The sequence below is a fragment of the Ascaphus truei genome, chromosome 7, assembly GCF_040206685.1.
Source record: "Ascaphus truei isolate aAscTru1 chromosome 7, aAscTru1.hap1, whole genome shotgun sequence".
Taxonomy (NCBI): Eukaryota; Metazoa; Chordata; class Amphibia; order Anura; family Ascaphidae; genus Ascaphus; species Ascaphus truei.
Window position 1 is genome coordinate 1,996,311 of NC_134489.1, and position 27,880 is coordinate 2,024,190.

At 42.4% G+C, this 27,880-nt stretch overlaps 1 protein-coding gene across 3 annotated transcripts in view; it reads left to right on the plus strand.

Moving 5' to 3' along the window:
- The window catches only part of TBRG1 (transforming growth factor beta regulator 1), a 176,525-nt gene that overhangs the window by 122,233 nt on the left and 26,412 nt on the right, over positions 1 to 27,880 (plus strand). For all 3 annotated transcript variants that reach the window (XM_075606833.1, XM_075606832.1, XM_075606834.1), the window contains one exon: positions 17,515 to 17,612. In XM_075606833.1, the coding sequence (XP_075462948.1) occupies positions 17,515 to 17,612 (98 nt within the window). The remainder of the gene's footprint in view (positions 1 to 17,514; positions 17,613 to 27,880) is intronic.

Here is a 27,880-nt window from a genome sequence, read left to right on the forward strand (position 1 = left end):
AACACAGGTTACTTTTTAAACTCGATTAATTTATAATTTTGTAAGGTGTGCGCCGTTACAGGTGTATTTGTCTTCTCACCCTGTGTTTGCACTGATTGCTATCAGAACCATTTGTTTCCCTACCTTTTTATTTAGCCACATTGGTTCAGACTTTTTTCTTTATATTTATTACCCAAGGGTATGCACTGATAAGGGTGCTTTCTAACAATGTTTTAAAGACTGGCCATTTACCGTCCACATTTTTCCTGCAAAAATGTCATCCCAGTGTATTCCTCCATTGATAAAAAAAAGACACTTTTAGAAAGGCATATTTGAAAAACATATATTTCAAATGAAACCATGTTATGATCACTGTTTCCCAAATGTTCCGAACGTGAATATTTAAGATTGCTTTTACATTGTTTGATATAAAATCCTGTAATGCCCCTCTCCTGGTTTGTTCCTAAATAATTTGTGTCTTATAATTGTCGTTTAGGACCCCCAAAAAAATGGTTTCCTTTAGTTGTAATGCTAATCTGCCATCCTTTTCTCCCTCCGCCGCCCACAGTCGTCCTCTGCTGGCTGACGTCCTCCTTCTCTCCCTCCGCCGCCGCTGCTGTCATCCTCCTCTTCCTCCCCCCCCAAACCTATCAGCCGGTTAATTTAAAAAAAATTCCCTGAGTACCCCGGGGCTTTTAAGGACCCGGTACATCACTAATTTTCATAATTCAAACTTAAAATGTTATTGGATCTTAATCTTTCCTCATAATAAATAAAGATAACTTTTTCAACATTTATTTATCTACTAATGATTCAACATTCAATATCCATGTGTGACAAAGTACTGTATGTGAACCTTAGCGTCAGTACCTGGTGACACTCCTTTGAGCTGCAATTACTGTAATTAAGATTTCCTGTAACTGCTGGTTAGTCTCTCACTTTGGTTTTGAGGAATCTTGCCTCATTCCTTCTTACAGAACATTGTTAACTCTGTGTCATTTGAGGTCTTCCTTGCATGAAAGCTTGCTTAAGGTCCTGCCACTAAATTTTGATGGGGTTTGGGTCCAGTCTTGGACTAGGTCATTCTAAAATGTGGACTTTCATCTTCTGCATCCCTTATTTTGTAGATCTGCTTGTATGTTTAGAATCATTGTCTTTCTGCATGACCCACTTTCGCTTCAGCTCACGGACAGATGGTCTGATATTCTCCTCTAGAATCTTCTGATACAATGCAAAATTCATGGCTTTGTCAATGATGGCAAGCCGTCCAGGTCCTGAGGCAGCAAAGCAGTCCCAAACAATCACACTCCCATCACTATACTTGACGGTTCAGGTGAGGTTCTTCTGTTCGAACGCAGTGCTTAGTTTTCGGCAAACATAACGTTTCTCAATGAGACCAAAAAGTTCTACCTTTAACTCGTCTGTCCAGAGAACATTGTTCCTGAAGTGTGGTGGATTATCTTTGTGCTCTTTGCCTAACTTCAGACGGGCAGCAATGTTCTTTTAGAGAGCAATGGCTTCCTCCTGGCTATCCTTCCATGAACACCATTCTTGTTCAGTGTTTTTCTTATAGTTAAGTTCAGAACACTCTCATTAGCCAAAGCGAGAGTGGCCGGCAGATTCTTGGATGTTCTCTGGGGTTCTTTGTGATTTCCTGGATGATTTGCTGGTTTGTTCTTGGAGAGATTTGGTAGGACGACCGCTCCTGGGTAGATTGACTGTGCTCTGCAAATGTCTCCATTGTACACTATCTGTCTGACATTGGATTGGTGGAGTCCCCAATCCTTAGAAATAGTTTTTTCAAACTCTTTCTAGACTGATGAGCATCAATAACTGCTTCTTGAGGTCCTCAGAGAATTCTTTTGATCATGGTGTCGTGATAATGTCATGAGCTACTAGGTTGTTTAATTCCCTTTGGTGCTCGAGGGGTTAATGAGCTACACTTGTTTAACCAAATACCAAATGCTGGGTTTGAAACTGATCAGGACTGTTTCTGTCTGCTCTGAATGTCAAAGTATTCTGTAGAAAGGGGTGGGCTTATGAGAATATTGTATCTAAGTCTGGGCCAGGTTGTTACTGGGCAGATCTGACTAGGGGCATGCTTGGATAGCATGTCAGACCTCATCCTCTGAACCAGTGCCTCTCTGGGAAAAATCCATAGCATGTGGTAATGTACTGTATAGATTTTCTGTTTTACCCCTTTTGTTTTAAGAAGCTGTTCTGCCTTATATTGTAATTGTATGTTTATTGTTTAATACCTTTTCTGTAATTCAAGCACTGTATTTTTATATATATATATATATATTAAACCATTTAATAAGTAACGCTTTGGGCTCTGAATGAACTTTGTGCACGCTGGAGAGAATAACTTACTAAATTCAGGCACACGTTACTACAACTGATTTGGTGGCAGTGGGCGGTTATGATGTGCAATTGAGTAGGGGTTAATGCTAACTCGCTGGTTCCTTGCAGAGGAGAAAGGGGGGTTGCTAGAGACGCCTTTGTGCATTAACCCTGGTTGCCTATATAAAGTCACAGGCTCACTGGTGTGCTTGTTCGTGGCGGTGGTATATGGGGACGGCTTGGGGGACAGATACAACTCATTTGAGGGACCCTTGAGGGGGTGAAGAGTGGGGCAGCTGGCGGGCGTCTGTATTACCCCTTGTCCCGTATACAGGTCGCGTGCTAGCAGGGGGACGTACGTGACACATGGCATGATGTTTTTCCACACACCTGTATGATGAAGACCAAACTCACAGTGTCTGATCTTTTTATAGGGTGGGGCCTCCCAAACTCATCCCTGAAGATCTACCTAACTATTTAAATACCTGATTATAATTATCCCCTTTAATTTAGCTAATAAAACCATGGTTTCACTTACTTTTCCACATACCCTGACTCTTAATTACTCATTGTTTGTCTAATTCATTCATCATTTTGTTTCAAAAGACATGGAATTGGTTAATATAAACCCTATTGTATAGTTTAGAAAATACTGGTTTTGATTCAAGAATGTTGTGATGGATAAACTATGGAAATTCTGTAATTATCATTGGGGTTCACAAACTTTCTCGTTGCTGTAGTTCTGCTGCTTTCTCCATTAGTAAAAGTGTTTTAGCTTCCTCAAGCTCGCGGGTTGTTTATAGCATATTCCTACAAACATTTTCTTTGTACTTTTACATCCACTTCTAATTTAAATCCAAAAGGTCTCTATTTTCATAATTCCCTTCATAAACATCTTCCCTTATAATAGTTTTTAAATCTGGTTTAACATATAAATATACTCCACCACATCTTCTATTTGCTCGAGCCCTCCCAAAAAGGGAATAATCCTCTAAATTAATTTCCCAATCAGGAGTTTCATCCCTCCATGGTTCAGTAATGCCTATGATATACTGCTCCCTTGTAGCTATCAATTCAAGCGCCCTCATTTTATCTGTCAGGCTTCTTACATTAGCAAGCATGCATTTTAATTTTTTTCCAAACAATAGCAGAGCACTGCAAAAAATGCCGGTGAGGAAGCTGGACAAAGGTAGCCATAGAAAAAAATGTATTAGGAATACAACATCCCTGCAGTCAGCTGATGCGTTTCATACTCCGCTATTTAGTTTTTCACCTGCATATTCCGGGCGGATTTGGCTGGAGCACGCACCCGACGGGGGCTCTCCGACTCTGCAACACCACTGAAGGGACTACGGAGAGTGAAGTACTTGAGTCTATGAATTCATCACCTTATCCTTACCCCAGTGCCCGTGTGACAGCAGGTTCATTCTGACGACTGCTTTGTGTGGGGGTTGTTCATCCCATTAGTGAGGGCTCAATGGTTGGGCTCGAACTGCGGGATTCCCTGAGGAAGTGACATTCCTAGTCACGAAATGCATAGGGTGGAGCTTGTTGCGTTCGTCAGCAGGAAGGAGGAGTTATCGGTACAGTAGTGACATCATCGGGTCTGACTCGAGTCGAGGCCGCGAGGAGAGGGAGAGGAGTGTGACGCTGACCCCCAGCTGCCAGCTCTGAACGCCTCATACCCATGCTGCAGACGGCATCTTTAAATCACGCGCCAAGACTAGAAACACTGTAAGTGTAAATTTATGGTCTGGCGTTTTTAAATAAATGCATCTCTTGTACCATGCTATGTTTTATTTCTATTCATTCATGGGTACATGGGTGTTGGAGACTTTGTGGATCCAGCTATCTGTTTGAAGCTAAAGACATCTTCCATTGCCTGAGACCTATCCACTTGCTGTAAGTAGGCATTTGACTTGTGCAACGATTCACTTTGTGGAGGCTACTGCGCAATGGTGATTTTTCTTTTTTACTGTATATCTTCAGAATTTCCAGTCCTTGAGGAGATCTTTTTGGGACCAATGACTACTTATTGGGACTGATCCAAATATGATTATCCAGGACTGGTACTATTGACTTTCTTGCACCAAGGACTTTTTGTTCTCTTTATTATTGCATTGTTGTACAAGTCATTTGGATCAATTTTTTTTTTATGTCCTTTTGGCTTCCATTCTATTAGCTGATTCACTAGTTGAAAGGAACCTTTCCTGTGCTAAAAGGGCTGGAGGCCTCGTGACTCGATACACAGATCTGCACCTTGCAGCAGACTCCCCCGGGAAGCTTTATCACGCACTGACAATGTTATCTCCGATTTGATGAATGTACAGGCCCGGAAAACGAAGGAAATGAAACGTAACACAAGCCAGGTTTCAAATTCCTTTGTCTTAGTTTATTAAGCATAGGGTAACGATTTTTATACAGAAAAAAGAATAGGTTTGGTTAGAGGCGTAACGTAGGTGTAACCTGGGTGTGGCTTGGGCGTGGCTTGGGTTAGAGGCGTAATTTAGGGGCAGGACATATTAGTAGCGGGATTTTGGGATGTAATTCTCCAATACAGGCACTGTCTGAATACATAGCTTATTCATTGTCTGGTATAAATAAACCTTGAATTTCTCTGGGAACTAAGTTTTACGATTTTACCTCTCTCAGAGAACCACTCTTATTGTTTACTGACTAAAACAGCAGGAAACTGACAACACAAAAAATATCTTAGCAAGATCCTGAGCAGGGAGGAAATGTAATTTGGCAGAAGCTGAATACATTTAGAAATTATATTTCAGCCAAAGGCTGACTACAGAATCTTAACAGGTTATGAACAGACAAAATGGATGGTTTAACACAAATGCAGTTTCTGTCCCTAACACTAGTCACTTAGGATTCATCAATTGTTTTGGGTTACCACCCAACTCTGTTTAATATTCACATTACTCACATTAATATTTAATATGTGTACTTAATCACTTTCGGTACATTAGGCACGACACCTTATTAGTTTTGTAGTAATAGGTAGAACGATTACAGTAGTTGTATATTATTAGTATTGGTGTTTATTCATTATACAAGCTGTGTCGATCTCCTATCATATTAGTTTATTTAAGCATCCCATGGACATCTACATTAATTATGGACTTTATTCTTAGTCATTTGTAGTCTCCTTAATATATCTATAGCATCGGCACTGGGGTTTTCCCGTTTTTTCATAAGGTTTTTTCCAGTCTGAGCTATTTTTATCTGCTCTGCCCCTACCTTTCTACATCAATTGGATTTAGTCTTTATTAATTTACTAGTATTATCTGTGTTTAATAAAGGTACATTTCTCAGTTCCCAAAATACCATTTTCCCCCACTCTACCTCCATGATACCTAGCTATTTCCCTTTTCCAATCTATTCTGTCTAGTCCATTATCTTTCTTGTCCCTCCCCCTCCTGTCCTAGTTTAAAATCTCCAACTTTCTTAACATCCCCCTATCACAGAATTTTCCCCTAACTTGGTTTAGGTGAAATTCATCCCTACTATAAAGATAGCACCTCTCAGAGAAGGACTCCCAGTGCTCTTAAAACCCCAAAATCTCCTCCATACACCATTTTTTTAGCAATGCATTAAACTCCCTAAGCTCCAACTGCCTCCCTGAGGTAGCGCGTGGCAATGGTAGTGTTTGAGAAAATTCGACCTTGCCTTAAGCTTGTGGACTAGATCCCTCAAATCATTTTTTTAGGACCCTCCAGCTTTCTCTTACTTTGTCATTGGTGTACCAAGACCTCTGGGTCAGTCCCAGCCCATTGTTATTGGTGCCAACAACCTGTCTACCCGATCCACAATGTGCTGAACTGGAGAACCCAGGAGACAAACTATTCGGTTCATGCAGTCACGGCAACAGATTGCCCTTCTCTACCCTCCTAATAATGGAGTCCCCTACCACCATAGTGGTGGTAGAGGAATCGGTCTCCCCCAGCCTTGCCATTCCTGCCCTGACACTCACAATATTTTCACTCAATCTGGCAAATCTATAGGGATGGGTCAGCTCAGGACTGGCGTTCCTCTCTCTTTTCCCCCTGCTTCCCTCTTCCTGATCCTCAGTCACAGCTCCTCACTTTGCACCACTAGTTCCAGCCAGGGCCTGTTCATTGAGCAATAAACTCCTTTCAAGATTGTTAACGTGTTTCAATGTTGCAAATTGCCTCTTTAGATCAGCAATCAGAGACTCTAAAGAGACAACCCACTCACACTTCCCACAGCGGTATGCTCCCCGGAACAGCTTCTCCACGTGTACATATGCGTGGCAAGATGTGCATTGAGTGGCATTCTCAATTCTGTTCATTGTTGCAACTATGGACTATTAAGTGCTAACAATTTACTGTATTTCAATATACCTTGTTTTACGCCTTCTTTGTTTCAACTCCTTCTGGTTCTAACTCCCCACTAAAAGACACATGCAATTTTACTCGCACAGCTCAATATACACAGCCTCTTATGATTCGTTACAAGCCTATGTTTAAAGACAGGTACACAACAATCCGGTGGGATAGATAGGTAAGCAATTAGCTAAACCACCCCCACTGCAATCTTTCAAACCAGGCAGAATTTTTTTTAAACAGACTCCCAATTCCCACACTATCAAAATAAATTAACCCACTGTACACTCTCTAAGCTCACCCACCAATGCAAGGAATACACACTACTTTCCTTCTGGTTCTAACTCCACACTACAATTTCACTTGCACAGCTCAATATACGCAGACAGTTAAATATAAAACAAATGGTAAACACTTAACTATGTCATCAATTGTTTTTAATTTTGACTCATAAATGGCATTGATCTAAAGCTTGTAAAAACATGGGTCTGGTTTTTATTTTATTTTAGACAAACATGAGAATAGTAACATTGTTTACTGAGAACAAAAAAAAATATTAAAAGCATTTTTTGTGTGTCCTTGTTTAGTAAAAATGGCATAACCTTTTTGACTAACGAGTATTAGCAGTCATCGGTAGTTACCACAGATCAATATGTAGAACTGATGAGGAATCGGTCTAATCACCCAGTTTTGGGAGATTATCTGGTATAGGAAATCACATTAAAATATACAGTTAGTATATGTGTACTCAAAAATTAAAGATACTTTCGGGTGCTGAATCTCAATGGTGAAATCCCATAGAAATTAAGCGAAAAGAATAGCACTCAAATATTTACTCATCCAACGTTTCAGTCCAACACAGCAGACCTTTCTCAAGACGACTCTTTTGGAGCGTTACTCTTTTCGCTTCACTTATTTAGGAAATCGTCCTACTAGCTTAATTTAACAGGGCTAATTGAGCACATTCTGAATGCTTCTAAGCAGGACCAAATACCTTCAGTATTTTAGGATTTGTTCAGGAGCCTGCATAGGAATTGTGTTATTCCAGGGATGGGTGCTGTATTGCAAATTTGCTCCCTGGTGCTGACTTGCTGCCCTGTGTTAGATTGCTCAATTATTTCTGAGGTTGTCCTGTCTTGCTCTTTAGAGCCTACCTTATAGCTGCCATGCAAGACTGCAGTTTAAAAAAAAAATTTGATTTGCTTGATAGAGAGGAATTGTATGTTCTAAATTAGTGCAAAAAGCGCTGGTGTCACAACAAAATAAATACAGTGAACCTTATAAGTCCCGTATGTGGAAGTCCAATAAGCTGCCTTGAAAAGTCAGACTGGCTGTCTGGCAACCAGTTTAGATCGCCGCCATTTTTTGAAACTTTTTTTTAAAATTATTATTTATTTATTTAATTAAGTGGCGCCCGGCCGGAGTCATCGCGGGCCGCACAGAGAGGCCAAGCGGGCCGCATGCGGCCCGCGGGCCGTATGTTGTGCAGCCCTGATGTAGTGTATACAGCTAAAAAAACAAAAAAAAAAGCTACTTGACTCCATTGAGTGGAAAAATTGAAATCCTACTTACAAGATGTAACTAGGACATAAGCCTTAGTTGGTGGAAATATCACTAGTGCTCCTGCTCCAGGGTCAGTCAGTGTAATTCCGTCTAACAGGTGGGCGTGTAGCTCTGACTCGTTGCCTACTCGTCCTCACCTGATGACATTACGACCAAAATTCCTCATGTACGGTGTCCGCGTTGTGGTACAATCCTACGCGTTTCTAGACTCAATATTGGGGTGTGTACTAGAGACTGTTAGAAGGCTATTTATGCCGTCCAGAAATTATTATTTGAGCAGTTTTTTTAACTATCTTCATATGGAAATACACTCCGTAGTGGCTCCATGGTGCACTGCCCTTCGTCATGTATTCATTAAGGCACTAGATAATTGATCATTCAGACATCGCTTTAACCTTTAACATGCAATGAGATGTTAACTTAAAAAAGCATATTACAAAGTCATATTGTGAGACAGATAACTCGTATATGAACAAGAAATTAGATCAGATATTGAAACACAGCATCTATAAACATAGCTTTCCATTAATCTAGCATTTCCAATAAATTTCTACATTGAGTCCATAGATTTTAAACCCAATGTATCCCTGCCAACATTAGGAATTATGTTAATATATTAAATGTCTTTATTTAGCTGTGAGATAATTACGTGGCAGATGTAAATAGTGACATCCCATATACCAAATATAAATCCATGATCTGGAATGAATAATATAATTTGAACATAGACTTAATCTGATATCCTAATTAGCATTTATATTTTTTTTTTATATAACTTTGGTTTTATTGGGTGAAATACATCTCACATGGTAACACCCTCCATTGTCTCCAAGTATATCACCATAATAAAAACTTTCATTTTTGTTTTATACAAACCTTCCAAAATTTTGACGAACTAGACTCACAAGACGAACAGGGGGGGGGAAGACATGCCCAATGGCTACTGGGGCAGGGAGGGGGGGGAAGGGAGGGCTGGGGGAGGGAAAGGAGGAGGGGGGGGGTGCTCCGAGGACGATCCAAATTGCCGCTGCTGTCAGGTGGGCTTCTTTTTTTTGTTTTTTTTGTTTGTGCTATATGTCGAGACGGGCTGCATATTATTGGAGCTTTTGGCCGCCACCTGCAGGATCCTGTCCCAGTCTTCGTCCTCTAAAGTCCCACGAGGTCCGCCTCCCACTGCCTCATGTATGAAAGTCTGGGTTGATCGTCCGTCTCCGGGCACACCACTTCCCTGTACATTCTAGACGTTAGTCCCCTTGTGTCCGTATCTCTGGAACAGAGCTGCTCAAAATTTGTTCTCCGAGGCCGAATAGGGGCTTCATTGTAGAAGGCCCTGATCTGGAGGTATCTAAAAAATTCCGTGTTAGGTAAATTTTTCTCTTCTCTAATATGATCAAATGTTTTTATGTGTAGTCTGCCCTCCAGATCTTTCAGACGGAGATATCCTGCTTGGATCCATTTTGAAAAGATCGTACTATCCATCCCTGGAGCAAAGTTTGGGTTCCCCCAGATAGGGGTCATTAGAGAGTGTAGGGACGTGAGATGGCATTTGAGCTTAACTGCGTCCCAGACCTTCAAGGAGCTAACCATGGTCCGCAGCGGTGTCTGCATTACGGCCCGACTTTTACGGGGCAGCCAAATTAGATTCTTAATATCTATTGGTGAGCAACATTCTTTTTCTAATGCTACCCACCGGCGGAGATTCGGGTCAGTGTGCCACTGCACAATCTGGCTCAGTTGCGCTGCTTTGTAGTAGGCGAACAGACATGGCACCCCCAACCCTCCTCTCAAGGTCGGCCTCCTCAAGATTGCTCTATTAATTCTCGGTTTTTTCCTATTCCAGATAAATTTTGTTATCAGGGACTGTAGCGAGAGGATATCTTCTCTTACCAGGGGGATCGGGAGGGCCTGGAAAAGGTACAGCACCCGTGGCAGGAGATTCATCTTAACACTGTGTATGCGGCCTATCCACGAGATACTGTACTCCGCCCATTTCCCGATATCCTCACGAAGAGTCCGAAACAGCCTGGGATAGTTAGCTTTGTATAAAGCCTTATATTCTTTTGTGATGTATACCCCTAAATATTTGATCATAGAGGGTTGCCACTTAAAATTGAAATTAAGATCGATTAGTTTTTCTACTTGTTTGGGTAAATTTATATTGAGGGCTTCCGATTTGGCCTGATTAATTTTGAACCCAGAAATTTGTCTAAAGGTCCCCAGAATTGAGAAGACGTTGGGCAGGGAGGTGAGAGGTTGTGACAATGTCAGGATCACATCATCTGCGTAGAGCGCCACTTTGTGTGATTGCCCTTTTACAGCTATGCCCGTAACATCCGGGTTGTTTCTGATATGTGCCGCCAAGGGTTCCACGCATAGGGCGAACAACAAGGGGGACAACGGGCATCCCTGGCGCGTGCCACTCTTAATTAGGAATTGCTCGGATGAGAAACCCTGATGCCGTACCCTTGCCACTGGCCCCTCGTAGAGTGCCATAATGGCCTCCAAGAGGCGTCCCTCAAAGCCGAACGCTCCAAGCGTCTTCCTCAGATAGGGCCAATCGATTCTATCGAAGGCTTTTTCAGCGTCCAGACTCAATACCATTGACTGGATGTTTTGTTTCTGTGCCAAATCTATCAGATCTATTATCCGTCTGGTATTGTCTGCCGCTTGCCTTCCTCCGATAAACCCCACCTGATCCGGATGAACTAACCTGGGCAGGACGGTACCCACTCTATTGGCTATTAATTTGGAGAAAATTTTGATATCCGTGTTAATCAAAGAGATGGGCCGGTAGCTCTTGCAGTCTGCCGGGTCCTTACCAGGTTTATGGATCAGGGAGATTGACGCCTGAAGCATCTGGGCTGGGAATGAGGCCCCATGTAGTATGGAGTTAAAGAGCTTCAATAGGTGTGGGGCTAATTTTTTCAAAAAATTTTTGTAGTATAAGTTGGAGAAGCCGTCTGGCCCGGGCGCCTTGGCCGGTTTAAGTGACTTTACAACTTCCGTTAACTCTTCTAAAGAGAAGTCTGACTGTAACGCTTCTTTCTCCACCCTGCTCTGTGTCGGCAATTTGGCTTCTTTTAAGAATTCCCCTAGAATTTCCCTCGTCTTTTGATTGTGTATGACCTTACCTCCATCGTACAGTGTCTCGTAGTAGCTTTTGAATTCCGCCACGATCCGCTCAGGATTGGAGGTGAGGTCCCCCCCTTGTGTGCGTATAGTTTGTATGTGGTAACTAGGGATTTTGTTTTTCAATTTATTTGCCAATAGGGTGTCTGGTTTGTTCGCCTTTTCAAAGTACCTACGCCTGGACCAGCTCATCTCCTTTTCTACCTGGGAGGCTAGCTTGATGTTCAATTGCTGTTTGATATCTGCTAAAGCTCGCAGCGTGTCCGTGTTTCTATATACTTTATGCGCCTTTGATAGGGTCGCCAGCTTGTCCTGTAGGACCTTGATTTGTTTCTCTAGATCCCTCCTGCGCCTAGCAGCTAGGCACATGAGGGATCCTCTGAGCGTTGCCTTATGGGCCTCCCACAGGGTAGTGTTGGACGAGACACTCCCTACGTTCTCAGCAAAGAAGTCTGTGATTCTGTCTCCTATCTCTCTCTGTATGTCTGGGATTTTGAGCAGTAATTCATTAAGCCTCCAATTTGCTCCAGGCCTGGCCCTCAGATCTAGTGAGCACCGCAGCTCAATGGGTGCGTGGTCGGACCACGAAATATCGTGGATCCCAGTGTGGGAGACCACCGGAACCAATCTATTAGATACAAGGAAGTAGTCCAGCCGGCTGTATCGGTTGTGGGGGTGAGAGAAAAAGGTGTAGTCTCTACCTCTGGGGTGCTGTTCCCGCCATATGTCTACTAATTGGCACTCTTTTAACCCCTGTGTGATTTGCCGGATGTCCATCTTAGGGGGGGCATCCGTAGACGTGCATCTGTCTAGTTTGGGATTTAGGGTCCTGTTTAGATCTCCTGCTATTATCATCTTTCCCTTAGCCTCCCTGTGTAGCTTTCCAAAGAAGAGGGAGAAGAAATCCACCGAGGCTTCGCAAGGTGCATAGACCGATGCTAGCGTAAGCGGGTTTCCTTGCAGTGACCCTACTAAAATTAAGAATCTGCCCTCTCTATCTACCACCTTCTTCTCAACTAGAAAATCTAACCTGTTATGTATCGCTATTGCAACCCCTCTTTTTTTTACTTGTGCGGATGCCAGGTGTACAACTCTGAAATCTTTGTCCCAGAACTTTGGAAAGCTATCTCTAGAGAAATGCGTTTCCTGGAGGAACAGGATATCGGCCCTGAGACGTTTGTAGTCCCGCAAGGCCAGCTTGCGTTTTGCTGGGCCGTTGAACCCCTTCACATTGTGAGATATGCATCTGACCTCATTACTCATCATGTTTTATTGATGACCTGATTCTGTCGGTGACTTCTTGCGCCCTTCGGGGCCCTCCGGGAGGTGCATGGATTTCAGTTTCAGCAACCCTCTTTGCGGAGCGTCTCCTCATCTGCCTCTTGATGGGTGGGTAGGGTACGTGAAAAGGGAGAGTGGTACAGAGGGAAAAAACATTAGGGGAGGATACATACAAATCAAAACACTCAAACATATATATGTTTATACACATGTAACTGATACCGGAACCAGGCCTTCCCTGACCTGCTTCCCGCATCACTGCCTTTCGGATTGAGGACCTGGCGAGTCCCGGACCCTGCCCCCCTCCCTCTCTCCGAAGGTCTTTAGGTGGTTCTGGGAGACCCCTCCCCATCACCCCCTGCTTGAGGCTTATGCCGACTTCGGGGTAGACCAGCCGGTTCCCACCCCGTGTCCGCGCATCTCATACACCCTAACTGATAAATGGGGATATATCCCCTAACTTGTCAACTGCACAACTTGGCCTAATGTGCCTGTGTTTGCCACTCCGACTTTTAAGAATCACTTCTCTATCCTGTTGCCCCTTGCCTCTCTCTCCGAGTCGCCAGCTATGTTCTTCAGGTTCCCAGCTTACTAAACTTAACCCCGCTTCGCTCTGACCTTGCAACCTCTAACCTATCTGTCTACTTCCTCCAGCCTGCTTCCAACTTTCCTTAGCTTCTACGTCCTCATTCTTCTCCCCCGTGACCTCTCCGCCCCCCATCTCTTGCTCCCTTCTCTATCTCTTATACCTTTGTTTTTTGTTTCTCTCCCATATGTTCTCTCACTCTGCCTGTCCCCCTCTCCCCCTTACTTTCGCCCTCTTTTTTCTCCTACTTATTATTTCCGCCTTCCTTGCTCCTATATCTAGTCTATATCCTACGTCCCTGAGCCCCTCTCGGTTACTTCTTGTTATTACTATTCCTGCCGCTCCCTTCTTCTACCATGTAGCCGTCTCTCTGCTTAGTTTACCCCCTTTCCCTGGGCCTTTAAGTCCCCTATATAGTATCCCCCCTCCTGTATCGAGTGGGAGGCTTCCGCCGCCATCTACAGTTCGTTCGCGTCTTCCGGCGCGGTGCGTCTCTGTCTGATGACGTCATCTGGATCCTTTGCCACCTCCAAGATGGCGCCCGTCACTGTGCTTCCGCCCTCGGCTGTCCGCTGGTTTCCTGTTTCCTGTGACCGGACGCCATCTTGAGGGGAGCTCCGCCGAGAAGAGGAGGTGTGTCGCGCTGCTTCTTCCCGCCTTAGGAGAGCCTCTGCGTCTCACGCTGGAACTCACCATGCTCCGGCCTCAGCGCCATCTTTTGCTGACTGGAGGTAAGTCCGTTTACTTTTTTTTTTTTTCCCCAGGGATTCCGCTGCCCATCTGAGTATCCTGGGTCGGTCACCCCCCGTTCCAGGGCGGACGTGATCTTCTTGTTTCTACCCTGATCGAGCCATTTGTTGAGGGCGCGTGTGTTTGACCCGTCCGGGTCCGAGGCATAACTGGGCGACTCCAGTCTGGTAAATGGCTGGTTTACCCCCCCCTCCGGTTAGTGTGTCCAGGGGGCAGGCAGATAACAGGCAGTGGGGTTGGATAGTCTGTGACAGCCTAATAACTTTAAAACTGCGCAACTGTGCGCTAATGTGGGAGGACCGGTGCCCTCATTCAGCGTTTCTTCCCTTTTGTCTGCGGGGAACCAGGCCCTCCACTCCATTCCGGCTCTAACACATCTGCCTCCTCCGTTGGGGGAGCCGGGGCACCCTTGAGGCCCAGTTTGTCCAGGAATTCCGGGCCGTCTGCGGGATCTTTTATGTGGAGTGCCCTCCCGTTCTTGGTCACCTGCAACCCGAACGGGAAGGTCCACCTGTACCGCACATTTTGCTCCCTGAGGGCCCTTGTAATGGGGAACAGGCTGCGGCGCCTGAGAAGCGTGGCTGGGGATAGATCTTGGAAGATCAGCATCCTGTTCCCCTCAAAGTCCACAGATGGCAGGGGCCTCGTCAGTCGTAGGATAGCTTCCTTCGTGGTGAAGTAGTGTAACCTAATTATGATGTCTCTGGGCTGCTCCTTGTGTACTGGACGAGCCCGGAGGGCTCTATGGCATCTGTCCATTGCCCGGGCCTCCTTGTTTAGGTCGGGGAGAAGGGTCTCAATCCAACGGGTGACATAGTCATTACAATCCTCTATCTCCTCTGAGACTCCTCGGATCCGTAAATTGTTCCTTCTATCCCGGTTCTCAGTGTCTTCCTGTCTCTCCCGCAGCTCGTCAATTTGTTTCTGTAGGTCCCCTGATTTTTTGTCAGTCCTTTGCACTGCCTTTATGGTCTGGTCCACCTTCCGTTCCAGGTCGTCAGTTCTGGTGCCCAGCTTCCCCACCTCCCGTTTGACTTCTTTTATGTCAGCTTGCAGGAGCGATTTGAGGTCATTATATAACCTCTCAAAATCGCACCTTCTAACTGGTAATTGTGCTTGGTCGTTGGGGGAACCGTCCTCGCCTTCCGATTCATTATCTGTGCCGGGGTTTGAAGTTGGCGCCATTTCCTCCCTGCTCCCGCTTGTGCTAGCGCCGCCGAAGTAATTCCTTACATCGGCCGTTTTCGGTTTCTTCTGCGCCCCCGGTTTCTTCGGTGCCATCCTGGGGTGTTCAGACAGGCTGCTCGCACTGATTTTTTCTAAGATCTTTATTCTTTGGGTGTTTTTAAGTTGTTTTAAGTGACGCGCGGCACGGAGCTAGATTCCTATGCTGCCATCTCCGTTGCCGTCGCGCATGCGCCTCAGCATTTATATTTTTATTGAGGATGTCAAAAAATAGTCAGTATTTGAATTGGCACTAATGTTTTTAATAAGAATAACAATGGAAGTAGTCATTATTTATTCTAAATAATTGCAATTTTGAAACAATTTTTAGTTGATTAATATATCTTGAATATTTACTAGATATTTTTTATTTTAATTTTATTGTTTCATTTTAATATGTTAGAATACTTTTAATATTAATATTTGGTAGTATAATATATATAGAGGAACCTTAGTTTCACATAAAAAAAGCTCTTACATATGAAAATTACATAGTTACATAGTAGATGAGGTTGAAAAAAGACGTACGTCCATCAAGTTCAACCTATGCTTAATTTAGACAACAGATACTTTATTCTATATCTATACTTACTTATTGATCCAGAGGAAGGCAAACAAAAAACCCCATTAAGGGGAAAAATTAATTCCTTCCTGACTCCAAGAATTGGCAATCGGATTAATCCCTGGATCAACATTCTGTCCTTGTATACATATTTGGTATATCCCTTTCCCATCTAAAAAGATGTCCAACCTTTTTTTGAACAAATCTATTGTATCTGCCATCACAGTCTCCATGGGTAATGAATTCCACATTTTAACTGCCCTTACTGTAAAGAACCCTTTCCTTTGTTGCTGGTGAAATTTCCTTTCCTCCAACCTTAAGGGATGGCCCAAGTCCTTTGTACTGCCCGTGGGATGAATAGTTCAATAGAAATTAGTAGCTGTTCATTAACTCCTTACTTCAGAAATGCGGCCAAATCAAATTCGACGTTGAGTCCTTGGGGTGTCAACGTTTTTAATTCAAAAATCCAATAGCATTCTCTTCGTGAAATTTGATTTAGCCTGTCACCTCCCCTCCAGCATGCTATGGGGCACTCGATGGCATGACAGTTAAGTCCCTCCGGACTTTGTGCATGTTTTGTTTTAAAATGGTTAGACACATTGACTAGTCAGTCCTTTTTTTATATTGTTTATATGTTCACCCAAACGTCTTTGTAAAGGTCTGCTCGTGTGGCCCACATATTGTAGGTCGCACGGGCATTCAAGCAGATACGCCACATATTTACTGTGGCAATTGACAAGTGATTAGATTTTATACTCTTTACCAGTAATATTTGATTTAAACTTTTTGACTTTGATGCTATACTTACAAGCTACACACTTTGCACAAGTGTAGTATCCCTTGATGTTATGTTGGTCTAAACTAGTCGAATTGATTAAAGGGCAGCTGGGGGATAATCTTGTTTTTAGATTATTCGCCCTTCTGAAATAAATTTCAGGTTTTTCTTTTAAATGATCTCTTAGATGTACATCTTTCCTGAGCAAACCCCAATATTTGTGATATGTCCCGATGATCTGTGGTGCCATTGAGCTGTACTATGTAACAAATGCCACTGTATCACTAATTTTGGGTTTGTTCTCATCTGATTTATATTCCAAAAGTGTTGCTCTAGTCATCTCGCGCACCTTCTGTATACTTTCATCAAGCATTGCTCGATTATAATCTCTATCTAGGAATTTTTGTTTCAATGATTCTGCTTGTTCTTTAAAGACATCTGGGTTCGAACAATTTTTTCTGAGTCTTACCATCTGTCCTCGGGGGATGTTTTTCACCCAGTTTGGATTATGGTGACTGCTGTATTAGAGGTAGTTGTAAGCTTGAACCTCTTTATAAAAAGTTTTAGTTTGTAAGGAGTTGTTTTCTACATATATCTGGAGATCAAGAAATTCTAACGTCGCCTTACTACAGTATGCTTGAATGTGAAATGTGGGTTCCTATTATTAGCATTCAAATACATTTTAAACTGTTCTAGCTCATGGGAAGTGCCCTTCCAAATGAAAATTACATCATCTATGTAGCGCCGCCAGAGCACCAGATTTGCTCCCAGTGGACAATTGGACTAGATCATGTCGTCCTCCCATATGCCCATGAACAAATTGGCATAACTGAGAGCAAATCAAGACAAGTTTCAAAGGAATTTATTTAACTCTGCTATCCAAGCGCCAGAAAGGGCTGCTTTCTATAGAGAGGAATTGTCAACATTTTCTAGTTATGGGTTTGGGGTTTTCCCTTTCTTTTTACAGTTTGAAATTGTGCCTGAAGATGATCCTCACAATTCCATTGTAGCAAGTTCGGCGTATGCATGTCATTCAATCCTCCTTAAGACTATTAGTACAGCCCGGTAAGTAGAAGCTTTGTTTTGGTCTGTTTTTGTATTGATCCCAGACAACTAAATAGCTTAGTACAATATTTCTAATAAACTGTAGATTTTTTTAATGTAATGCGTTCTTTGTTTCCTTGGTTAAGAAGTACAGTAACATCTAGCAACATTAATGTTTATTTCAGATGACTGTTAAAGAGATATTGACTTGTAATGCATATTTATTTCTAGTCAATTTGATCAGCTTCTTTACCTAAGCATGACAGAAAAACTACCAAATGTTCAATGGATAATATATTATGATATAAAACATCTTTATGTAGTTATTTGTTTATTTGTTCTGTGGAGCACCCACATCTGCCCACAATGATACATGCATATGGTTTCACTATGCGCCTTTAAAAAAAAAAATGTTTTGTCTTCAGCCTAAGTCCATGGTGACTTCAGCAGTGTGGAGGCGCGCTGAGGCTGAGGGAAAGCAGGTGGTTTCCCTGGCCTTAGTTCGCATGCCGTCGGGGGGCGGGCCAGTGACGTCACGGAGCTCACGTGACTGGCCCTGCGGTCCCGTGACGCTTAAACTAAAAAAAATTTAAGAGCTACGCCTGTGGAAGTGTGTGCGAGCCCCTGCTAAAGCCGCTCTCATTGCAGCTGTATGGGGCTCACTGACAAGCGTCAGCACGCCTCTGCACGGGTCAGCGGATAAGCACTGACCATGGACTCAGCCTAAGGCTTTTATTATACTAAGCGAATGCGCGGCTATGAAAGATACCTGTCTCCCTATGACAGTGTATCCACTGCCAATGCGCACGGCAGACAACGTTAGCGTGGCAACTTGGTGGAAATACAAAGACATTTGTATTTTCGAGTGGCAGACGTGACACTGTGAGCCAATCACAGGGAGGCCTATCCTTGTGACATGGCCACGCCTCCTAAGCACATGCGTCATAGCTTTGCCTGTACACACTATGCGTACGCCACGTGCACGCGCTTACCATAATACATGCCTAATGTGGTGTAACGTTACGGACTGCAAAACAGGATATGGATCCATGGGGCAGAGGTAGGGAGTAATACACCAACGTTGGCTTCGGATCAGAGGCCTGGGATGCAGGGGTAGTCAGGTCCAGTTCTGGGGTCGAGGCAGGTAGCAGGCAGGGCTAGTCAGGTCCAAGCAGGAGTTAAAAAACAGACAGGCAATCCCTGGAACAAAGGCAGAGTTCAAGCAGGAACATGAGCAAAGACAGAGAGCAACTGCCTGCTATTTAAAGGCCAGAAGCAGCTGCAGGCAACAGAGGACCAGAGAGAGGCTGACTTCATGTCAGCAGCAGGTGGTTCAATATATGACGTGGTCCGTCGGCCATCTTGGCATCCAGAGAGATCCCTTATAGATGGGACATGAACAGCATTATGATGTTGGAGCAACATTATTGATGACATCAGGGGAGATTATATTTCTTAGGAAATAGTCATCCTGCTAGGTTGGCATACAAACATGGAAGTGCAGAACATCCAAGGATGCTCTGGAGGTTAGGGTCTGAGCCAGTTCTGCCCTTTAAGCATATTCTGAAATGAGTGGGGCTCTACTGTTTTTACTAGTCATTAAGATGATGGCTCTCTGAGCGTAGCGTCTTAACCCTGTACTTACCTTTCAGATTAAGATGACTTTATAACCCTCCTCCTCTCCTCACCCCATTCTTCATTTGTCTTATTTATCTGCTTCTCACATTCTAAGAACTTGAATAAGGAACCAGGTGGTGTTACTACTGTGTATGTGGATGGCTCAAGCGCCCCTAACAGGTCCGGTTTTCAGGATATCCCAGCTTCAGCACAGGTGCTCAATCAGAGGCTCAGTCAAACACTGAGCCTCTGATCGAGCCACCTGTGCTGAAGCAGGAACTGATTGAGCCACCTGTGCTGAAGATGGGATATCATAAAACCTGACCTATTGGATGGGGGACTTGATGACTGAAGTTGAGCACCCCTGACCTAAACCACGAGATAAATTATGTAGATATGGGGACCTAAAATTGGAATTAAAAATTGAACATATCTAGTGTTCAGGAAAAAGAAGCACATTTTATTTACAAAGCCATTGGTGCAATGATTCTAAATAAAAGGATCCTTCACCAAAGCTAGTTGCTCCAGTTTTGAGGATAGCATGTAAGACAGCTGTTTCTTTTTAAAAGATAGTGATTCCTTCATGAGGTCATGAAATTATTGGTAGAGAATCTTAAAACATCTATTGTGACCATGTAACCAGCAAACAAGCCATTAGTAGACATACAGTAGCTTAGTTGAAGGAGCTTGAATGGCTTGGGTAGCAAACCAAGGATAAAGCCTTCAGAATTTTGTGATGAGATCGAATTAAACAAGATATTAAATACATGTTAAAATTAATTTCATAATGTTTTGCTTAAACTATACAGCACTCTGCGTGGTTGTTTTCAAACTTTCTATGTCCAGATGTGGCTTTAAAAAGTACACTTATCATTCTGGAAGAAGGAAAATCTACTTACTACAAGATATGAGAAACAAGGATGTTTCTACCAGAGCTTTCAAATGCCATGACAGTTATTTAGAGAAGTAAACTATTATAAAAATGTTATACCTTGGACTAAATGTAACAATGTATTTTTAAATAGATAATGAGTATGTGAGAACCTTGTCATTAGATAACCAGCTAGATGTTTTTGTTCAGACAATTAAGACAAAGCCCACTGCACACAATGGTAGTCCCACTTTGGGATTTAGTCCTGTTTCTGAATTTTCTTATGAAATCTTGGATCAAAATACCGCATTAGTGGGTTATTCAAATTATCTCACATTGTTATGCAATTACCTTTCACAGTATGTGCGTGTCACGGGAGACCAGGCAGTTTACACCTTTTTTTACCAGGATCATTCATTGCGCAAAACAAGATAAAGAAATAAATTGTAGTTTATTCGCTTAAATAGTCATACACAGTGAAACACAAAATACAGACGAAAAGCACACTTACTGGGGGTCGAAAATTAGACTGTTGTAGGTGCAGGGAACTCTAAATAAGTTTTCCCCTGACCAGAACTTAGCCCGAAATCCTCTGTTTCCCAAACCGGCGTGAAGTTCCACACATCACCGCTCCCTGCCGCGACCGCTACATTCGATTATTAGAACTTGACCGCAAAAAGTGGGACTTAGCATATATTTCCGGGCAGACTTTTCTGAAGCCGGTGCTCTGCTATTCGCGCAAGAGCAATTTTGAAAAGCCCGCCCGCACTTCTGGCGCTGAGAATCTCAAACCTGATTGGCTTAGAGGTTTCTTATTGTATTTTGAGCTCCGTTCACAAAATACTACAGCCAATCAGCGCGTGGGAACTTTTTCAGTAGCCAATCAGTGCCAAGCCCATCTAGAAAGCCGGGTCAGCGGGAAATCTGAAATTGCCAAGGGACATGCACAAGCTTGCCACCTCCGTCCCTGGCTATCTCATGCCACCCTCTGGGTCCGGCTCCTCCAGGTCTGGAAGAACAAATGGCAGCCTGGACGACTGCCATTGTTCCCAGGACGTGGGTACTTGAGCCCTTTCCTGCTACCCAAATGTCTTTCACACCTCTGGCATCCTCTGGCTACTTTAAATTCTGATGTCCACTAGACTTACAGGCACCAACTTGGTAGCCCTGACAGTCTATGGGGCATCGGTTTCGAAAGTCCCAGCTCATATACTGTACAGTGCACAACAGTACATAACACTTATTACAGTATTAAATAAAATACACTTGTAATACTTGTCTAAGTCTCTGCGTATGGGGAATAGAATATAAAGCTGCATTTTTTATTTCTACTAGTCTTTATTCCCCACACACTATCTTTAGACTAAGACTGGACTCTGAGAGTCCCCTCGCAAGTTTATCTACAGTTGGAGCAACCATGAACCCCAATATAGGTTCTGGGCTACCTGTGCCTGTTCTGTGTGATTTCTATTATTATTATTAAGGATTGGATTTTGGACACTTACGTGTACTAGTTCTGGAGCACTGGTTGTAGGAATACTGTCCTACGTTTTCTTGGTACTCATTAATATATTTAGTAGATTTAGGGTATTGGCAAAAGGAACATCTACCGCAAGTGAAAAAAACCTTTAGGAATCCCTTGTATACCTTTATGACTATCACCAAATCTAAACAGACTAGGCGAAAGATAGCCCACTAATGTTCTAGCTTTTCTAAAGGCAAATTTCGGGCCTTGTTGTACAATAGATTAAATATCCTTGTCCAGAGACAAAATATTCCAATGTTTATAGATAATAGCTCTTATCTGTCGTACCTGACGATTAAAGGTAGTAATAAACATTGGACAATAAACATCCTCTCACATATAGTCTTGATCTTGTTCTACATCTAGTACACTCCTGCATTTATTGTAAAAAATCTAATCTATTCAGAGTATCTGCATGCAAAAAGGCATCTCTAACATCCTGTGGTGAATACCCCCTTTCGATGAAATGTCTAGTCATTTCCTTAGATTGAATCTTCACTTGAACACAATCTTTTTAATCTAATGAACTGTGCCTTGGGGATGCCCTTTATAAGAGATTTAGGGTGACAACTCTGGGCACACAAAAGAGAATTACGGTAATGTTCTTATCTATAGATGTCAAATTGAATAGATTTATCAACGTCAATATATAATGTGAGATCTAAGTAGTTTACATGGTGCATGTTGTGCTCAAACGTGAAACGTAAATTCAAATCATTGGTATTTAAATACTCAATAAATGAAAAAAGTTATTTATCATCCCCATCCCACACCAACATCAAATCGTCAATGTAGCGTCTATAAAATATGTGTTTCCGATATAAATTAGAATCGTGATAAATGTGCTTTAACTCCCATAACCCCATAAATAAGTTAGCATACTAGGGTGCAAAAGAAGTCCCCATAACCGTGTCCAATTGTTGTAACTAGAAATGTGAATCAAATAAAAAATAATTATGGGTGATGAGAAAAGTAATAGATTCTAATAGAAAAGTGCAATGTGAGATAGCCAAATCAGATAAATCCAAAAAATGACTATTAGCTAAGAGACCGTGTCTATGTTCGATAATCAAATACAGAGAGGTCACGTCTAAAGGGACCCATCTGTATTGATTATTCCACTGGACATCTTGTAAGGATACAACCAGGTCTGCAGGATCCCGAATAAAGGATGGCAGTTTCCATACTAAAGGCTGTAAGAAGCCATCCACATACCGCGATAACCCATCTCCCAAAGATCCAATACTCGCAACAATTGGGCGACCCGGGGGGTCGACCAGCGATTTATGGATCTTTGGGAGATGGTGGAATACCGAAATCACGGGATGTGGATGGCTCAGAAATTCACATTCCTTTGTACCAAGTACACATAGAATTTTACCCAGAGAGATCAATTGATGTAATTCATCTACAAAGATAGTAGGATCACTTTTTAAACGGAGATAGGTATTGGAATTGTCAAGCGGTCTAAGGGCTTCTTGTCTATATTTGACAGCTTAAAGTATAACAGGGGCACCACCTTTATCGGCTTTTTTAATAACTATTGTATGGTCATTCTTAGGTACATCCAATTGTTGGACTTCTGACACTGTTACATTATTTGAACGACAGTGTGAACATGAAAATCCACTGGCTAACACTCTTAAATAGCGTTCCACTAAATCTTTCGAAAGTAGTGATATAGGGACCCCTGTTTGTTTGCGCAAAACACTGATTTTGGTTGTAAACCTGAGTCCTGATACCCAAGAAAGGGTTGCACATTGATATTCATAGACTCTCCTTGTTCTTCTAAGAGACCATTCATATCAGATAGAAATTATTGATCTTGAAATGTATATGAGAATGGTAAAGGGTTATTATCTCTTGATTGTTCATCAATTGATACTTGAGTCCTCTGTATTGGTGCATCCCCCATATTCGAAAGTCCAGGAGACCCTGTATTCTTGGAACAAAATAATTTCTTAAGAGCTAATTTTCTGGTAAACTTCTGTAAGTCAATTACAGTGTGAAATAGTTGAAAGTCCTATTCTGGGACAAAACCTGCACCCTTATTAAGTAAGGAAAGTTGATCTGTAGAGAGTTGTAAATGAGAAAGATTAATCACATCATTGGGTAAAGCACTTAAAAGTACTTCCGTTTGTTTCTTCCTCGCTGCTCCCCGTTTCCTCTAAGATCTTCTGGTCCTGACTCGTTTTTTGACCCAGTATGGAAAGAAGGCTTTTCGAACACTTTATCTCTATCAGAGCCTAAAAATGCTGATTGTCTAGAAAAAGCTCCTTCAATTCTAGCATATCTTCCAGAATTATCAGTATGGTCAAACGAACCAGAATGGGAGCGAGATTCTGACTCAGACACATCTGAATCAAAACTGGAAGTCTCAACTTGTCTCGATTTTAGTATAGATTTTTTTTAGGGGTTCCAGAGTCTCTATTCTTCTGAGGGGCTTTAGGTTTCTTTGGTGTTCTACTAGCTAGAAATTCCTAGTAGGGGTTGATTTCTGCCAACAATAAACATGTCCTTTAAGGTAATCTTGGCGGTCACGCTCAAATTTTGTTTGTTTCTTTGCCATGATAGTTTTTTCAATGGCTTTCACATTCTGCAGCAAAATTTTATAATTTTTAATAAACTGTTCCATTTCTTCAAATGATTTACATTTTGCCTGAAAATTATTTATCTCAATCAGTAGAGTAGCTTTCTCAGCCACCTTTTGTTGTATAATCCACTCCATCAGTCGAATAGAATAATTGTCCAAGACCTTAATCCAGTCTTCCACCAATTGTTTAATTGTAAAGCCAAAAGTGGATACCTTTTTGACACGTAGACCTCTAGGAATCCTATGCGATTTAATATTATTCTCTAGGGTTGTTATGTCCCACCATAACCATGTGATGTTTTGAATTAATAATTTCTCCAGTTTCAAAAAGTGATCTATAAGATCAGATGGTTCATCGCATGTAATTACACTATCCACATTAAAGACTTGTTAAGCCTTTTTCAGTCTTTTTGAATTATCATTACACTCATAAACATATATTTTATGCTCTGTCTCTAAAGGCTGCACCTCAATTTTATTTTCATCCATGGTGTACTGCGCAAAAAATACTTACTAGGGAAAATATTTATACAAATCTCTCAGAAATCAATCTAAATCATTGCTTGAAGCGCCCGTATCCTCAGGAATAATAATAATATAATAATATATTATAAAAATATGTATATGGATCCAAAAGCCGAAAAATAGCTGTTTGGTCAACATAGGGTAATAGGGTAAATGCAAAATCAATTAGCACAAGTCTTGTATAAGCACAAACCGTTTTGAGCTCCTGGAATATATAGTGAATCACAGGAGAAACGTAGGATAATAATCCCACAACCAGTGCTCGAGAGCTAGTTCAGCATAGTAGAATATAAAATCCTTAGTACTGCAGCTCCTTATTGGTTATGTGTCTCCTCATCCATTAACGATCAGGTGTGTAATTGTAGTGCACACGAATGGGGATTGTTTAAGATGATCCAATCATAGAGCAGACAGTGCTTTATAGAGGAGCACAGAGACGCTTTACCACTTACTCTTTTACAAAGTCCCGAACGGGATGAAACGCGTCAGTGTGTTTTGGTACTTAAAGATGTTCGTTTTTCATTAAATAAGCCCTTTTTTTCTATTAGCTGTGTTTGGCTACTTTTTTGCTGTGCACCGCTTTTTGCCTTGGAATTTCTTATACGATTGATTCAGCATGCAGTACACCACCTTTGCAGATGGAATACAGACGTCTTGTGCTTCTTACCAGTGGATTCTACCCACGGGCAGACGAGCACACTGGTCTCGGCTTGACAGCAGATACTTTTGTGGGGGTAGTGGGCTGGGGGTTATGTTTGGAGTAAGCCGGGTTGTTCCTTGTTAGGACTTTTGGCTATTCCTTCCTATATCCTAGTTATTACCCCTCCCCTAACCTGCATAATAGTCCGCTTTGCTTATAGACCAAGCTTTATGACGTGCCTTCACCTGTCTGGTTCATATAGGTCATAGACCTTTACTACTAAGGATTATATATTCTACTATGCTGAACTAGCTCTCAAGCACTGCTTGTGGGAATATTATCCTACGTTTCTCCTGTAAAATAAATAACATTAAATAAAACATATATACTGTATACAAATATAAATGCAATCACAGTGAATCAGACAGCAGAGCATGACCACAAAGGAATATCTATAGAAACAAAGCAAAACCTAGATAATCGTTGAGGACTGTTGCCATAATTGCCATGCAACAGTCATACCATTACTCAAAAACAGCAAGCTTGACCCTACCTGTCTTTCTAACTATCGACCTGTCTCCCTCCTGCCTTTTGCCTCTAAACTCCTTGAACGTCTTGTATTCTCTCGCTTGCTCCATTTTCTCAACACCTATTCTCTCCTAGACCCTCTACAATCTGGCTTCCGCACTGCTCACTCCACGGAAACAGCTCTCACTAAAATAACTGATGACCTCCATGCTGCCAAAGACAGAGGTCATTACACTCTGCTCATATTACTCGACCTCTCTGCAGCATTTGACACCGTGGACCACCCTCTTCTCCTTCACATTCTCCATACTCTTGGCATTCGGAACAAAGCTTTATCCTGAATCTCATCCTACCTCTCCCATCGTACTTTCAGTGTCTCTTCTGCTAACACATCCTCCTCTATTGATCTCTCTGTGGGGGTACCCCAGGGCTCTGTCCTGGGACCTCTGCTCTTTTCTCTGTACACACTCTCTCTAGGTGACCTAATAACATCTTTTGGGTTTAATTATCACCTCTATGCTGATGACACACAAATATATTTCTCAACACCCGACCTTACACCTGCTATACAAACCAAAGTTTCTGAATGTCTCTCTGCTATATCTTCCTGGATGGCCCTCCGCCGCCTTAAACTCAACATGGCTAAAACAGAGCTCCTCATACTTCCTCCCAAACCTGGCCCCACTACCTCCTTCCACATTACTGTTGGAACTACCATCATTCACCCAGTAGCCCAAGCACGCTGCCTAGGGGTCACACTCGACTCCTCTCTCACATTCGCCCCTCACATTCAAAACATTTCTAAAACCTGTCGCTTTTTCCTCCGCAATATAACTAAAATACGCCCTTTCCTCTGTTGCTCGACTGCTAAAACTCTGACTCAGGCCCTCGTTCTCTCCCGTCTTGATTACTGTAACCTCCTGCTGTCCGGCCTTCCTGCCTCTCACCTGTCTCCCCTACAATCTTTCCTAAACGCTGCTGCCAGAATCACTCTACTCTTTCCGAGATCTGTCTCAGCATCTCCCTCTCAAGAAATCCCTCTCCTAGCTTCCGATCAAATCCCGCATCTCACACTCCATTCTTCTCTTCACTTTTAAAGCTTTACACTCTTCTGTCCCTCCTTACATCTCAGCCCTAATTTCTCATTATGCACCATCCAGACTCTTGCGTTCTTCTCAAGGATGTCTTCTTTCTACCCCCTTTGTATCTAAAGCCCTCTCCCGCCTTAAACCTTTTTCACTGACTGCCCCACACCTCTGGAATGCCCTTCCCCTCAGTACCCGACTAGCACCCTCTCTATCCACCTTTAAGACTCACCTTAAGACACACTTGCTTAAAGAAGCATATGAATAGCACTGTGGCTATTCTGAACACATGATACATAAAGCTTGGCCCCCTGCAGACGCACTTACCAGAACTCCCTCCTACTGTCTCTGTACGTTCTCCCTACCTACCAATTAGACTGTAAGCTCCTCGGAGCAGGGACTCCTCTTCCTTAATGTCTAAAGCACTTATTCCCATGATCTGTTATTTATATTATCTGTTATTTATTTGATTACCACATGTATTACTGCTGTGAAGCGCTATGTACATTAATGGCGCTATATAAATAAAGACATACAATACAATACCTAAGTGTACAATCCACCTGCATTCCCTTTGTAACAAGATTTTCTCAATGTCCCCATCTCTAATAACGAGGAACATTTTATAAATCGCAAATGCAAAGAGGACTGAACAGTCAGATCCATGTTTGGATAAAAAGTGCCTGGCTAACGATTTAGGGGTTCTTTTCTTCCTTTGGTTCTATAGTTTCTTGCCCCTGGAGCACCATCAGCAACTATACCTTGCAGAGCTACAGCTGTTTTTAAGTACCTTTAATTATACGGTTTCACTGCGGTATCTTTTGTGTGTTTTTCTATACTTTTTCTGCTTTGCAGTTCTTTGATACCTGCTCTACTGTTTAGTTATTACAGTATGAATTTTGGTG